The 15870-nt window shown below is 34.4% G+C and overlaps 1 protein-coding gene across 3 annotated transcripts; it reads left to right on the plus strand.

Annotated features, from left to right (window-relative positions):
* Window positions 1-1247: 1247 nt before the first annotated feature.
* LOC140777714 (uncharacterized) lies at window positions 1248-15241 on the plus strand. Of its 3 annotated transcripts, none has more exons than XM_073122023.1 (13): window positions 1248-1770; window positions 4101-4250; window positions 4354-4566; window positions 4680-4769; window positions 5788-5904; window positions 6938-7207; window positions 7470-7626; window positions 9117-9194; window positions 9394-9494; window positions 10606-10776; window positions 12103-12177; window positions 13368-13463; window positions 14739-15241. In XM_073122023.1, the coding sequence occupies exons 1-13, from the start codon at window positions 1366-1368 to the stop codon at window positions 15075-15077; spliced, it is 2262 nt and encodes a 753-aa protein (XP_072978124.1). In that variant the 5' UTR covers window positions 1248-1365; the 3' UTR covers window positions 15078-15241. The 3 variants fall into 3 exon arrangements, with proteins under 3 accessions (XP_072978124.1, XP_072978125.1, XP_072978126.1); XM_073122024.1 differs by having other exon boundaries at window positions 1566-1770; window positions 4114-4250; XM_073122025.1 differs by having other exon boundaries at window positions 1566-1770; window positions 4120-4250.
* Window positions 15242-15870: the final 629 nt, after the last annotated feature.

The raw sequence follows: 15870 nt of genomic DNA on the forward strand, positions 1-15870 counted from the left end.
GTAGCAATTAATGAGGAAGGTTATGGGTTCGATTATCAAAGTTAATATTTAGTTGATTTTTAATCATAGGGTTACATACACATAATTTAAACTCATTATTATTTATTTTGTTGGAGGATTTGCTTAATTATTCAATATTTATATTTATTCTATTAAATTATTTTCCAAACATAACCCTGATTCATAAATCTTATTAACCACATAATTTAGTAAGCAGTGCCAAATCTTTTGATGAATTATAATAATATTTATGATTTTTTCCTCTCTCTCACCTCTATCCCTCTCTCTAAACAGTATTATAGTAAAATAATATTATTAATATAAAAATAATTAAATAATACTTCTAGAGATATAACCACCGCCACCAATCTGGTTGGCTTTGGATTGTTTCGAGCTCGACAGGGTAACAAGTGATACAAGTCAGATCTTTGTTTGTCGGTTCGCCCCCAAAGCCCAATCTCGCTTGCAATCCAGCCTATCAAATGAATTTTGATGACATTAAAAATAATTATATAGCTTTCTTTAATGAAAGCTAATAAACATGTTTGATAAGCCTAGATATTATCCCCTCATAGCACAGACCATCTTATCAGTTGGGAGAACCCCCTCCGCCAGGGTTCTTCAAGTTTAATAGTTCATTTCTGGTCCCAACTAATCGGGTCTGATCCTCGATCGCGGCCGGTAGTTATTATAGTCGTTTAGCCTCTATTTTGGTGGCAAAAGCTTTCGCCCTCCGCGAGATGCTCGTCTATCTCCAGCGTCGGGACATCTTTGCTCTCATAATCGAGGTGGACTTTTTGTACTCGAGGTAATTAAGTTTGCCTTTTATTTAAAATAAAAATGCCTGACGTTACGTTCGGGCAGTTAGGGCATCCATTCGAAACGATCTCGTCAAAGTGTCAATGCCGACAGTTGTGGATGTCTTGCCAGATCGCGTGAAGTCATCCTAAGGTCCCCACTCCATGCGCATAAAGTTGATCAAACGATAATACTTTCTATACGACCGAACGGCTCCGAAGATCTTACGAGAAGAATCTCACCCTAGACACAGCAATGAACGGTAGATGCACCCTTCTCGCATAGATGTTGTCTGCGCTTAGCTGCATACAGTAAAAGTTCATCCAATCCGCTCAATGATTACTCTAACCTGACGTAACTTTACACGCCTTGCCCAATCGAATTATTTTCTTTTATTAGTTTTCAAGTGTGGATGTCTTGTGAGTTTTCTTATTCTCACCGCATTATAAGATACCATCTTCTAAAATTTCTTTCCTCCGTTTGAAATCGATTCCTCTTCGTGATTGATCACTTCCACATCTCTCTCTCTCTCTTGGCCGACACTACCGTTGTATTTTGATCGGACGAATGGCGGCCGTCGAAGAGTTCTCGAGATCCGTGGAGGACGGCCTCAAGCTAGCGAAGCGGATCTCCGCTGGCAAGGATCGGAGCTTCGCCGGCACGCCGCCATGTCCCGCCGGCGGGATGGATCGATCTTCGCTGGATTTGCTCCTTCCGGGGGCCCCGATGGCGTATGCGGTGGTTGGGGACCCGGCGATTGTCGACAACCCTGATATCCCGAGCTACCAGCCGCACGTGCACGGCAGGCGCGATCCGCCGGCGTTGATACCTCTCCAGATGAAGGAGATTGCCGTGGAGGTGGATTGCCTCCTCGACACGGCGTTTGTCGCTGTGCGAGGGCGATGGTGGGTCCACTGCGTGACCAGGAGCAAGAGCTGCGATTGCCGCCTCGTAATTCCCATGGGAGAGCAGGTGCACGATTTCCCAGGAGATGTTGGCCTTCTTTTTTGTATTTTTCGCAGGCGTGATTTCTGGCGTTTAATTCGTTGGTTTCGTTTTGTTTGGATAAGGGAAGTTTTTTATTTGACTAATACTTCGTTTAAACCAAAAAAATTGTTTCGAACGCTGCGGTACTAAATGTGTTGTGTAGCTTGTTGGTTATTCATTTTCTTGTTTAATTCTATGATAATGGTCAACTTCAATGGTTGAGGTTTGTTATCAATTATTCGTGTTAAGCTTTCGAGCTTAGTGACACAAAGTAACTAAACTAACCCGTTTATGTTCTTTCCTCTTTTAATTGAATATTCACTCAACTTAACAGTTTCATTTGACTTGGTCAAGAAAAGAAAGAAATTGACCTTTCGTGAAAGCGGATAACGAAAACTAGCTTATCCATTTCTTCGTGTGTTTTTTCCCCTCTTTTACCCCCTTGATTTGGTTCTATTCAAATTAAGAACCTGAAAGGATTGTGATCTTGCTGAGGAGAGACAAATCAACAACTAGTCAACCTGCTATGGATTGATCAATTAGGGCCCATTTGATTTGCGATTAAGGGAAAATTTAGAGTAGCTAGATTCTTACTCATCATATTTCTAAGGTATGATGCTCTAATTTTTTATTGTAAATTAATATAATTATATAATAATTATTTTTGATATGATAGAAACTTGTGCTTTGGTCTTATATGAATTAAAGAAATACCTTTTGATATGATATAAAATGGATTGACAAGATAAATAGACTAAACCACTATATAATTACTATTGTAGTACTATACTCTATATCTGCCATTTATGTATCCATATATACATCGTTATTATCTATCGTTATTATCTATGTATGCAGTGACTATATAGACATATTAACATTCTCTGTATATATATATATATATGTAGTTATATCTATATAGTGCAATGATTACTAATTTACTATTATCATTCTCTATGTAGGCAACGATTGCTATTATTCTCAATGCATGTAATGACTACATATTATCTATTACTTTGCTTTATCTATGCAATGACTATATATCTGTATACACTATGACTATACAATTATCATTTTTTATGTATGTAATAACTACATATTATCATTCTATATTTATACAATAGTATTACTCATGGTTTGCATAATCGGTCGATGCTGATCTGGATCGGAACTCTCTCTCTCTCTCTTTCTCTCTTTCACTCCTCACTTTCTCTCTTACTCTCTTTCTCTCTTAATCATTCTTTCTCTTTTTTTTTCTCTCCCACACTGGGAAAGGATTGGAAGGATGTAATTTAGAACCATTTTTTTTTACGGAGATATCAAGCTTTGGCAAACTCCGAAGAACTCCAATATATAACTTTTTAAATTTATTTCTTTATTTCTCTTAGTGTCTTTCATTTCTTCCACATTCACCCTTTTTCTTCTCTTTTCTTCTTCTTCTTCTGTCGTGGACCATGGTTTTTCTTTCTTTTGCTTAATTTTCTTCCACTCACTCTCTTTCTAATATCTTCTTCTTTTTAATTTTTATTGCACTATAGTTTTTTCTTTATTTTCTTATTTTTGGTAAAAAATTTCTAAATTTTTAGAAGTTTTTTTATATTTTTAAATAATATTTAGAATTTTACGTAATTAAAAAGTCTGATCCGATCTAGGCTATTATCTATTTATTCTGATTTAATTACGTAACATAATATTACATAAAATTCTAAATATTACATAATATTCCGATTTTTTGAACCTTGGTATTACTATTATCTATTTATGTAATAACTATATATTAACATTTATTTGTAAGTATGCAACGCATACTTGAGTAGAAAATAAGGTAGGTGAGTAGCAAGAGAGAGGAGAGGTGAAAAAAATTGAGCCAAAATTTAGTGTTAGGAATGGGATGTGTGGGTGGTAGGAGAGAGGAGAGAAGATTTTTGAAGTAATTTCAATCAAATTAAGAGTAAAATCTGTAATTGGGTTTATATGTGGTATAATATTTAACATGGATGAATAGTGTTTCTAATCTAGAGAGGGATAATTTGATGTTTCATTTCTAAACTAGAATTGTGTTTCATAATCTAGGATAGGGAAAAAGATAATCCTTAAGCAAATAAAGGCTTTAATACTCTGGGATAGGACCAAAATATGATATGGATTTTTTCCTTTTATTTTTTCATAGGAGATTGATGACCTTCATTGTATCTTTATTGAAATAATACTTTTTCTAGTGTTTGATTTATCTAATAACTTGGCAGTTATCCATTTTCTTCAAGTTAAGTAAATGTTATTGATTTTTCTCAAGCTAAGTATGGTTTGGCTAACAGGGTTCAATTCTAGGTGTAGAGGTCCATGTTGGGAGAAGATCATTTACATCTCAGACAGTTGAAGCAGGAGATCTGAACTTGGATAAGATTGCAAAAAATGAAGGTGGGGGTTATTTGAAACCCCAATTTTTTTATTTAACAGTTCCCCAGGTGATTGATCTGTACATCTTAGTCTCCCTTGTATTGCTTCATCAATAAAGATTTACACCAGTTGCATTTTGATTCTTCAAGATATTCATATTCCTGTTTCAAGGTCAATGGAGGAACTGATATCGATCTTAAAATTCGATGGACTCAAAAGCTATTGTACGCAGATGGGCAGTTCTCAATCAACATACCTTTCCGGTTTCCAGATTATGTCAATCCTTTAGCTAAAATATTTGCAAAAAGGGAGAAAATTCAGTTGAATGTAAATAGCGGGACTGGGAAGGAAGTTCTGTTACAGAGAACTAGCCATGCTTTAAAGGTGAATGCACCTGCAATACATTAATTGTAACCTTTCCTTTGCATTAATTAGTATTAGGTCAAAATTTAATCAATTTATTATTAATGGATGGGTTTAGTTTCTCATCTTTTCAGGAAAAAGGTCGCCATGGAGGAAAATTGTCTTTCTTATATGAAGAAGTTGTTGAGAACTTTTCCAGGAAAGATTTCTATTTTTCATACAACGTAAGTTATAGGCTACTTTTCTAAATTCTTATTATGGATTGTATTCTTTCCATGTTATGCTGTCTCAACTCTCGAGGTCATAATGTGATGCAAACAATTTGTTTTATGATGTGACATAAGCTTTGATTAGCTTTCTATGCTATAACTGATAGACTTGTTAGAATGTGAAGTTTAACATATGCTCTTACATTGGAGTGTGTAGTTATGTCAAGTAATTATAAACCCTCAAGTGGGCTGGCAAAACCCCTTTTTATAATTAGATGGTAAGTATGATGATGTTGGAGTAGCAGAACAGCATAAAATGAGCAGAAATTACATGCATAATGTTCCAGGATCCTGTAGACAACATGTGAGAGTCAATGATCTTGACTCTATATCTATTTGAGCTGCATGTAACCAGAGTACGAGAAGAAAAGGATGGAAAAGAGCCAACCTTTTGTTTGCCATACTTACCAACTGAGATTTTAGCCTGTGTAACAATAAGTCTTGTATATCATCACTATGATCAAAAAGTCTTGATCATCCTTTTGGTTTAAATAGAAATTTTAGTTGTGGAATTTTTAGACATGCGAAAAACATCAATTGATGAAGAGTAAGTTGATGTAAGTAAAAAAGACAAGTAATCATAGAAACAATTGTTATATGATTGAATCCAACTCTGGATAATGACTACTTAATAAAGATCAAGACAAGGTAGTTTAGTAGTAGTGGAAGCCTTTGTTTCATATAATAATTAATAAATAAGACGGTTTAAATCCTTACGGCCTGTGCTACCCACATTGTCTTCCATAGGCAATTGTTAGCAGTAAAAGAGATGCATCATACAAATACAAACACCTGCAAATTGTACATTTTCTAAGAGCTCGTTTGAGAGATCCTACCACTCAAGATTGAAGATTCTCTTTATTTTGCAAATTGTTGAAAATTGTTTTGGAGTTTGAATTGTGCATGCTTGCTTTGTTTTTCTCCTACATTGATGTGTTTTCTTTTTTCTTCTCACTCATGCACATGTTTACAGGTATATTCAAGTGATATATTTGGCAGTATACTCATACAGTCTCCATCAGTGAATGACAATGATCAGAGAGATATATTCTGCCTTTTTCTTTTTCCAGGAAATAACCAGAACAGAAAGGTGCATCCATGTTTTGGTTCTCTCTAGCAGAGCTATTTGAGTTACAGTATTGTGACTACACCTTTTTTCCCAAAGTCATGCATAAATGCTTGTCCGATATCCAATTATCTATGATAAATGGCCTAATATCTTGACCAAAGGTTCATAAAGACCCGATTGGCAACAAAACAGGCATCTAAAGAAATATCTTATCATCATACTTTTTTTTAATGTGATTTAATTTAATTCATTTTCTTTTGTGCTCGTGATTGCATTGGCCTAAACCGCTTATACTATGGTAAATATTCCATTCCATGTAGGATCACCATCCTTAGGGTGTGCAACTCTGCTGATAGTTTTGTACGCCACAATATCATTATTGTGGTTCCTCCATCTTTCCATAACGGTTCTTCTGCACCAACCATTTCTAAGAAATCACATCACATGAATTCAATGTGGACAGGGTCCCAACATTTCCTGAACTGAAATCAGACCGTCTGACAGAATGGGACCAATTTTCTCTTTTCTTCTACTCATTAGATGGTCTTGTAGTTCAATGCATTCCAACATAGAATTAAAATTTGAGGAGCATCAATGAAACACAAAACAAGAGCTAAGTGAGTTGAGTTTTATATCTACTGAACTAGACGCAAATTACTAGATATTTCTTGGCAACTTGAAATTTATGCTCCCACTTTTGAATAATTAATTTTGTAGTTTAATTGTCTGGAAATGGTTTTACAAAATGACATCTAACTATTTCTTTGTTCGAGAGACCTGCAAAAGAACATTGATGGATAATAGACTAATTCTTACCACCAATTTTCAGTTTATGTTACACTCCACCTGCATATCGTATATTTTATATTCTCTGCAATTTCTCAAGATATTTCTGAGATGCCATCACCATCTTCACATGGTAGCCAACTCATTATATATTTATATCTTAAATAATGCTCGACTAAATTTCTTATGTGATTATAACCTTTATGTCTCTTTTGTGATGAAAGCTTCATTCTTATATGTATATTGTCTCATATGATCCGTGAAATAGGTATTCAGAAGGGGAGTTGTTTTCATCGTTGATACAAGTGGAAGCATGCAAGGGAAGCCTCTTGATAGTGTTAGAAATGCATTATCTGCAGTCCTCTTAGAGCTTTGCCATGAAGACTACTTCAATATAATAGCCTTCAATGATGAGTTAAGGTCATTCTCTTCATGCTTACAGCCAGCAACCGAGGATATGGTAGAAAATGCCAACAATTGGATGAGTACAACCTTTGTTGCAGAAGGTGGGACAGACATTATGCACTCCTTAAATGAGGTATGGCATTGCTAATGGTAAATTGTTTATTACTTGGGGATAGTGTTCTTGTTTTTTCTTGTTAAAATTCTTTGATTTCATACAAGACTTAGAACGTTATATATTCTACATGCTTAATGCAAATTTGTACTTTCTTTCATGTTATTTATTCATGCTTGCTTCCTTTTCTTTTTAATAATTGTTTATTAACAATCCAATTATTCTTGATTAATGATTCTTATCAAGTATGATGAATGTTCTTGCTTCCTTTTGTTTCTACTAGGCAATGGGTTTACTATTGAATAATCAAGATATTCTCCCTCAAATTTTCCTCGTAACTGACGGAGCTGTTGAAGATGAACGGCAAATCTGTTCTACAATTAGAACTCAGGTCACAAGTACTGCATTTATTGCCCCTCGGATTTCTACTTTTGGCATAGGTAATTTTTTAATCAGTACTGTCCTTGTCAATCTAGATATGTTCTCAAACTTGTAAGCTGTAACTGTTCTTTGATCTGGGTTACAACTGTTTAATTAATGCAGTTTACTACTACTATAAAATCAACTTTTGTTGTGAAATAATGAAGGTTTCTTTCAACAGGATTATTGGTTTCTTAAAACACTCACACACACACACACACATATGTATAGCATAACACTGCATACTTTCAGTATATTGGTATATATCAAGATCTTAAAAGACTTCTTTACTCAAACAATGCACTACATGCTTAATTAATGCAGGTGACTATCATGATATTTGCACAATAGTGATTGTAACAGAAGGCGGTAATTATAACTCAAGGAGTAATCAATAAAGATAAGATTGTTTTTATGAAAATCATTAGTATAGATTAATGAAACTATATATCAAGGTTCTAAAACTCAGTATCAGGATCAAGATTGGCCATTAGAAAAAATTGTACATATTTGTCGTATCAACTGTATCGGTTGTATTAGCCACCCGTATTAAATCAAAATATTTTTAATTACATAACATTTTAAATATTATTTAAAATGCAGAATTTTTTTTAAAAATAATATAAAAATAAGAAATAAAAATTAGTCACATTAATTTTAAAAACTGAAGAAAAACTCACTCAAAACTATAACAAATTTCAACTTGAATTAGATAAAATTTTATACTTGTAAACTATTACTGTAGAACAACATAAAGAGAGATATTTCTTTACTGTTGTTCTATAGCAGTAAAAAAAGAGTTAAAACGTGAATAAGAAAGAAAAAAAAAAACTCATCCGAATTCACTAAAGTATGGACTAGTCAGAGAGGCTCACCGGAACTGTCGTTAAATGAACTCAGTGAAGTATGAGAGTGAAATAAGAGTATGGTGAGAGATAGAGAGTAAAAACTGAAAATTAAAAAAATCAATTGATTACATCAATTATTAATGTCTCCTAAGTTAGATACATTTTAGATTTGACCTGAATGTAAAAAAAAAATTAATTTCAGCCGATATTATTGTTTTCAGACAACATAATCGAGACGGCTAAAACTGGTGGAAACTGGTCAGATCAGGATCGGTTATGACAGACCGTAATCCAGATCGATTGATTTTGGGATTCATGCTATATATATTGTATAATCATATTTTAGCAAATCAGTAAGCATTTAATCTATTTGATTTGTATATGAGTTAAATTTTTCTGGGAACTTTTGTGGTCTGGACAGCATTATTTGAAAATGCACCACATGTTCTCTCTCTTAAAAAAATTATTTAAATGTTTGGGGTGATGCTTGTGCCTGTTCAAGTTCAATTTTGTTATCCAATTGGGAAGACAAATATCTGACATATATTTAGTTATCAATTCTATTTACATTTTGGCCCTGTTATAAGTAATCACTTCTTGATAGATAGTTAGATACCCTTTCTAACTCTTGATCTTGTTGTTCTTTGGAAAAAAAAAATTAGGTTCTTATTGCAACCACTATTTCTTGCGTATGTTGGCATCTATTGGTAGGGGGCAGTATGGATCTGCATATGATTCAGGTCAGTTACATTCTTTAATAAAGCTGAGATCATTAATCTTTATCCATGTTTGGGTTATTGCTATACTATGATTAAGGTTTTTCTTTTTGCACCACTCATATGTATATTAGTTGGCTATATATGAGTACAATTAGTTTTCCTCGAATTTACCATTGTCACATAACTTCTAAGCTAATGACTTTTATGTTTCTTCAAGTAGATTTAATTGAAGATCAAATGCAGAGATGGTTTAGTAGAGCTTGGAGTGGAATACTGGCAAATGTCACTGTTGATGCCTTTAACCATCTTGATGAATTTGAGGTACTCTTTTGCTGCAAGTGATTCTTCCTTGGTCTTTACCTATGCTGTCAATAATATAGGAGACAAACTACACACATCGTATGCATTATGTTTACCCGCCCAACGCACACATCAATGTTTTTTTTATTATCGTGGATTTGTGGTATATTTATTATAACATGACTACTAATTATTAATAACACAAGATCTACATTTCTATACAAATTAGGACGTAACAGCGCTAGAGGTTAATCAGTTTGTGACAAACACTTATTACTTATAAGCATAATACCTCAATATCCCAAATAAAATTTTAGCATACTTCATAATTGGGGAAGGTAGCTTTCAAGGTAATAAATGGTGATTGCAAATGAAGTTCCTCATTTTAAGAAAAAATATTCTGCTCCATTTACCAACATTTTAAGAAAAATTCCCTAATTTTCAGAACGATTTGCTTTTCTACATAAAGACCAACCCCCCAGGCCTTGCTCTACATCTTAGGGGGGATAGGGCCATACCTGGCATGAGGAACAAGAGATGTAACATATCATTTATTTGTGGTCATGATCAGATTAAGAAGGCTTGTTTGGCATCCTTTTCTTTTGATATATTTGTGTGAGTTGCCCATCTTTCAATTCTCTTTGTAAATATCATCTAACCATATGATTTTTGTAACCCATTGGTGCCAATTCTCTTTCAAGAAGAAATCTAAAAACAGAGCATGTTTGGTACCGACTTTGATTTCTAACTATTCTGAGACTAGGTCAAAAAGGAAGGGGGAGCAGACATCAAACGTATTCATTAGAAGGTATCATAGTTGGAAATAGAAATATAATGAATTAAGATTACAAACTTAAAACCAGGTATAGTAAAAATATATTTCTGGCCTAGGCCTTTCATTTGAGTCTAAAAATAGATCATAACTTCAAACTCTCATTACAATTCAACCGGAATACACAATGTAGTGGTGAAATTTGACAAATATGTATAACCTACTATTTATCAATTGACTTCCTTTTTTTACTTTAATGCACCACATCGTATGCATTGTCTATCAATATAACATGAAAAACCAATATCCCCCCTCTTAATATGAATATGTTTGTTGAGAACCAGTTTATATCCCTTTCAGGTTTTCCCATGCCATATACCAGATCTTTCAGTGGGATGCCCATTGTTTGTATCTGGAAGATATCGAGGCAAGTTTCCAGATTCCCTTAATGCCAAAGGTAGGTTGGCTGACATGAGCGATCTTTCTATTGATTTAATGGTCCAAAATGCAAAGGATATACCTCTTGAAAAAGTAAGATTCTGATCTCTAATTTCTAATGAAGATTCCATTTTTTTCAACTGACCTGCATATTACCTTTTGCCAGTTACGAATTTCGTTCATGGGATACTTATTTGCTGTTATTCTGTTGTCTGAAAAGTATGATCAGGAAATATGTTATCTACTTCACTTTAGATGTTGTAGAATCTCTTGCTAACTTCACATCCATTAGAAAAGCCAAAGAGTTTGCTTGCTTTGTGCCAATTAAATTACATTATTATTTGTTGAAGTAGCAAAAAGCAGTATTTTGTGAACAACAATTCACTTTCTTGTCCAATGATATTGATCAGTATTTTGTGAACAACAATTCACTTTCTTGTCCAATGATATCAATCAGTATTTTGTGAACAACAATTCACTTTCTTGTCCAATGATATCAATCAGCAATGGGAACTCCTCAGGTTGAATTTGGTGGAATAAGTAAATCAAGAAATTTTGTCTGTTAGGTTCAGAGAACCCAAGAGGAAGTTTACATCAGACGGAGTTACCAATACTTTTATGCAGAAAAACAAAGGACTTGAACTAGTCACGCAAACAGGGTTTTACTTGCTGGTGACAGCAATCTAGAAACAATAATATTTATTTTTGAGAGAAGGATCGGTTCTATCAAAACTAGTTGAACATAATTTTACAGCAGATTTAAGCTGGTGTGCATTGATCATATCTGGCCTAATGGGCAACGCATTAATAGTAGAAAGTCCTTCCTTCGTATCTGCTGGACAGTACTACAAGTAGACTGCAAATATGATCTATTCCTACTTGTGTGTGTGTGTGTGTGTGTAATATATATATATATGGTATGGATATCATCTCTGATGAGCAGCTAGTGCAAATATGATCTTTTCAGATACTTTATCATATTCTTCAACTCAGCACTGGAATAGACTCTAATAAAGGTTTCTCCAGACTCCAGATATAGTGCCCCAAAAAACATCCAGGAATGGAACGGTTAATCATTATAAAGTTCTTAAATCTAGCTAATACGTAAAGCAAGATGTTTTCCCTGATTCAGGAAATACTTGTTTCTCCATATTACCTGGAGTTGGAGTTCCAATTTCAAACTTCTTAGCTTGTTAACAGAAGAATAGCTTGCTGCATCACAAAATATCTGTTATAGTTTTGTGTTGATTCAGTTTTCAATTTTTTCTAATCTATGGAAACCTTTATGTACTTAGTCTTGCGCGCCTTTGTAACATTTATAATGATTTCTGAAACTAGCTGACTCCAAATATTTAGGAATTAAGGCTTTATTGTTGGTGTTGTTTCAATGGCATCTCTAACCGAAATACATTGTCACAGGTTCTTGCAAAGCAACAAATTGATCTTCTTACAGCACAGGCATGGTTTTCTGAAAGCAAACAACCTGAGGAAAAGGTTAGTTGCAGTCAGCTTAATATTTTGTACTTAAGAATCAGCTGTTATCTAGGTTGTCTTTGTGATGCAAGTGATCAGGGCCATATACCTTGTTTAGGCTTCTTTACATAAGCCAATTATGTTAGATTTGTATTTTAAATAATTTACTGAGTAAGAGTCATCATAATCATGTTTGGAGTTTGGACAATGATATAGTATGTCATGTATGTAGTCATTCAGTAATCCACATTTATCAAGGATCTCTCAGTTGTTCAATCTAACCTTTATGACCTCTTTGTTAATTTCTACGGATATAGGCTCTCATAAACATGCATGGAAGACCTTGTGTAATAATTATCTGCATCCTTACTTTATCCTTGCGATGGTCTTTGAAACACTTGTTTTATGCAGGCACACGAAGGTGATGTTACAATATGCTTTTCTATTTCATGTAAAGATCAGAACAAACAGATACTACACTTGGTCTTTTTGCCTTCTTTTGTGGTTGCCACTGAAATAGTAACTCGATGAATTCTTTGACTGATGAACTGTTTTAGGAATGATACTTTTGCTTATTCAAGAGGTTGGTGTCATAGCTTGGACTCCCATTTCTTCCACAAAAGAAAAAAATAATATCAACCTTCTGCTGTAAGCCTGTAACCCTCTTATTTTACATATATGCCAAGAGACAACTGACAAGAAATGCCAAGAAATCACTAGGCGAGAGCAATGTACTTCCGAAGAAAAAAAATTCTGACCTATTGAGAACAAAGTCTGAAGACTGTACACTGTTGTATCTTCTTATTTTGTGTTGCAACTAAAACTTTGTCAATCAGTTAAAGACCTTTTCCTTTCTCATGATGTGGTTAAATATCTGACCATTTGAATAAGCTGAATGGAACTTTGCTTGTTAGAAATAAACATGTTGCAGCTGATCTTGTCAGAGTGTTATCTTTCATATTTGTGTAAGGTTTTGAACACCACAGCTGCTTACAAAACCTTACACAGCTGCTTAACCCTTATTATATCTGACTTTGGTAAACTCTACCTGTTATCGCTCCTGACGTTGTCAATAGTGTGGCTGCTTTCAACTTTTTAAGTTTCCTAGCAAGTTCCTGAATATCACATCTGCTCAACAACATTTGTGCATCATATGTGGTATTATATGCTGCTACTTCTCTAATTTGTACTTATGTTTCCAAATTGTGTAGGCTACTAAATTGAGTATCCAAAGTTCCATTCCTTCAGAGTATACATGTATGGTCCTACTTCAGAGTCACTCAGAAGAGATGGACAATTTAAAGCAGGTAGTCCCTCAACTTCTATGCATATTAGCCCAGATATTGCAGTAATCCTGTATCTATATCACATGTCACTTCTCTAACTTCAGTCTTAACCAACGTTGCAGTCATATGATTTAAAGAAGTGTGCTAATTATTGGAGCATTTGCTAATGTTCTTTTAAATGTTGAATCAAGTTTCTTGCATTAGAAACTAGATGAGATGTAATTCTTCTACCAAAGTTCAAATATGGCAATTAGTGGGAAATAAATTTAACTATAGTCATAGTACTAGATGCCTTTATCTGGTCATAAAATATGAAAAAAAAAAATTCATCATCCTTCTCAAATTTGGCTTCTTCATAGCCGACTCAATACCATGATGCATAAAGCTATGGGTAACTATATTGGTACTCATGATAAAAGGTCTGTTGACCAAATTTATCGGCACAAATGAGATACAAATACATGAAAGTGTAATCAGGTGCATGCACAATGAAATCATTATATGTCCACGTGCTTGATTCACATTGTTGTGTACATTTACATTAGTATCTGGTTATGCGTGTGAGTGTAAGCTCTCAGTATGATCTTTCTTTCTTTCTGAACATCGCAGGGTTCGTACTAACCTCCATTTAACAGGCCCGGATTTTTCATGGCTTAGAAACAGATGCATATTTCCGTATTTTGTCTCTTTTGAGCCCCTAAATCACCGTATTTAGTATCTCCCTGCATTGTTACATGAATATGTATATAGTAGGATACCACTAGAATCTGTTCAAGTGAAACCAGCCGCTTGTTGTGCTTCATCGCACTTTTTTAATCTTATTTATTTACTCTCAGTTTTCTTGCTGTGCTTCATCGTATTACCTTATTCATGTTGTTTCATATTCTACTTTTGACAAGCTGGTTGTATTGTCTCTGAACCATGGGAAAAGATTGCTTGATTAATAATTTAATACCCCCTCATCGTGCAGTTTTATCTCCTGTATATGTAACCATTTATTTACAGATCCAACAAGTTTTATGTTTGGATTGTGCTCTTCCAGCATATATTTAGTGTTTGAGGTTGTGCATTTAGTTGGCTAGATCCTTCTAGTTTCTTGAGTTTGGACCAATATGCATTTGACTTCTGATTTGATTACCATTCTTAAAGAAGATATGTTCTCAAATTATAAATTTGGAGTGCTTCTCAAAGTGTTCTACAAAGATCCAAATAGAATATTTTGATCTAAATCAGAAACCCATACACAATCAATCTACACCTTGAATCTCATATTATACGACTGACATAATGGAACAGGTAAAGAGGTATCAATCACGAAAAGATGAAGGCCTTAGAGAAGGATTACCGGCACTTGTGCGGGGTCCGACTGTTGGATTTGGAAATATAATTGCAACCGTGGAAAATCTCCCAGCAGGATTTGGAGAGCAAAAACCGACCGGGACTTTCAATGTCATCAATAAAGCTGTCAACTGCTGCGGCCGCCTAGCTGACTGCTGTTGCTGCATGTGCTTTATAAAGACATGCTCAAAGCTAAATGATCAGTGTGTTATTGCACTGACACAGTTCTGTGGCGCTCTCTCATGTCTTGCCTGCTCGGAATGCTGCACAGAACTATGCTGTGATGGCTCTGGTTAGTGATTTTGTATATCTATCTGCTGTTTTAGCGATCAGGGATGTGTGTGTGACATACTGTAATTGCTTTGTGTATATTTGACCGTCGCCTATAAATAATGTTCACAGAGATTTTCTCTCAAGATGTTCTCATAATATTTTACTACATCGCTGAGTATTTATCCTAATCTGTGTCAAATCTCAATCTAATCTCAGTGAATGATGATATATCCAAATACTATGGTAAATTTCCTGAATTCTCACAGATGCCTTACCTATTGAAGTGCAGAGAGAAGAATATTATTATTACAGATAGCTTGCTACTGGTTGCACTGATACAATGATCAGGTTATTTCTTATTGTCAAAGTCCGTTAATTTGAGAGCTATGATTCTGATGTGAAGCAATAGTTGTAAGGCAACTTGTTCATGGCAGCAGTTTAATTTACAGTTCTGCAACTTTGTGCCATGATGTACAGATATTACCCAAGTGGCTTATAGCACCTCATCAACTTGCAAAGTTCTAGTCCCACTTTATGTGTCAGCTTCCTTCGAGAAAGTTAGCGGTTTCATGTAGATTAACTATTGCTCTTGACTTCATATTCTTGATTAAAAACTACTAACTCTTGTTTGATTAAAACTTTTCAAGAAACTGAGTATCAATTAGTATACACGCCATCCATCGGCCATGACGAACCAATGAGAATTCTCTAAAAAGTGCTAAAACCACGGAGTTCATCAAGGGATATCACAAATCCTGATACAAAATATTACCTGAATCACTTGTTTACATGCATTTATGCTTTATTTTTGTTTATT

This window comes from Typha angustifolia, chromosome 15, assembly GCF_048772165.1.
Source record: "Typha angustifolia cultivar Huaian chromosome 15, ASM4877216v1, whole genome shotgun sequence".
In the NCBI taxonomy this organism is placed as follows: Eukaryota; Viridiplantae; Streptophyta; class Magnoliopsida; order Poales; family Typhaceae; genus Typha; species Typha angustifolia.

Coding starts and splice junctions, on each gene's coding strand:
- LOC140777714 (XM_073122023.1), top strand. CDS start 1,366: ATGGCGGCCGTCGAAGAGTTCTCGAGATCCGTGGAGGACGGCCTCAAG. Junction 7,627..9,116: donor GATTTCTACTTTTGGCATAG/GTAATTTTTTAA, acceptor AAAAAAAATTAG/GTTCTTATTGCAACCACTAT. Junction 10,777..12,102: donor AGGATATACCTCTTGAAAAA/GTAAGATTCTGA, acceptor ACATTGTCACAG/GTTCTTGCAAAGCAACAAAT.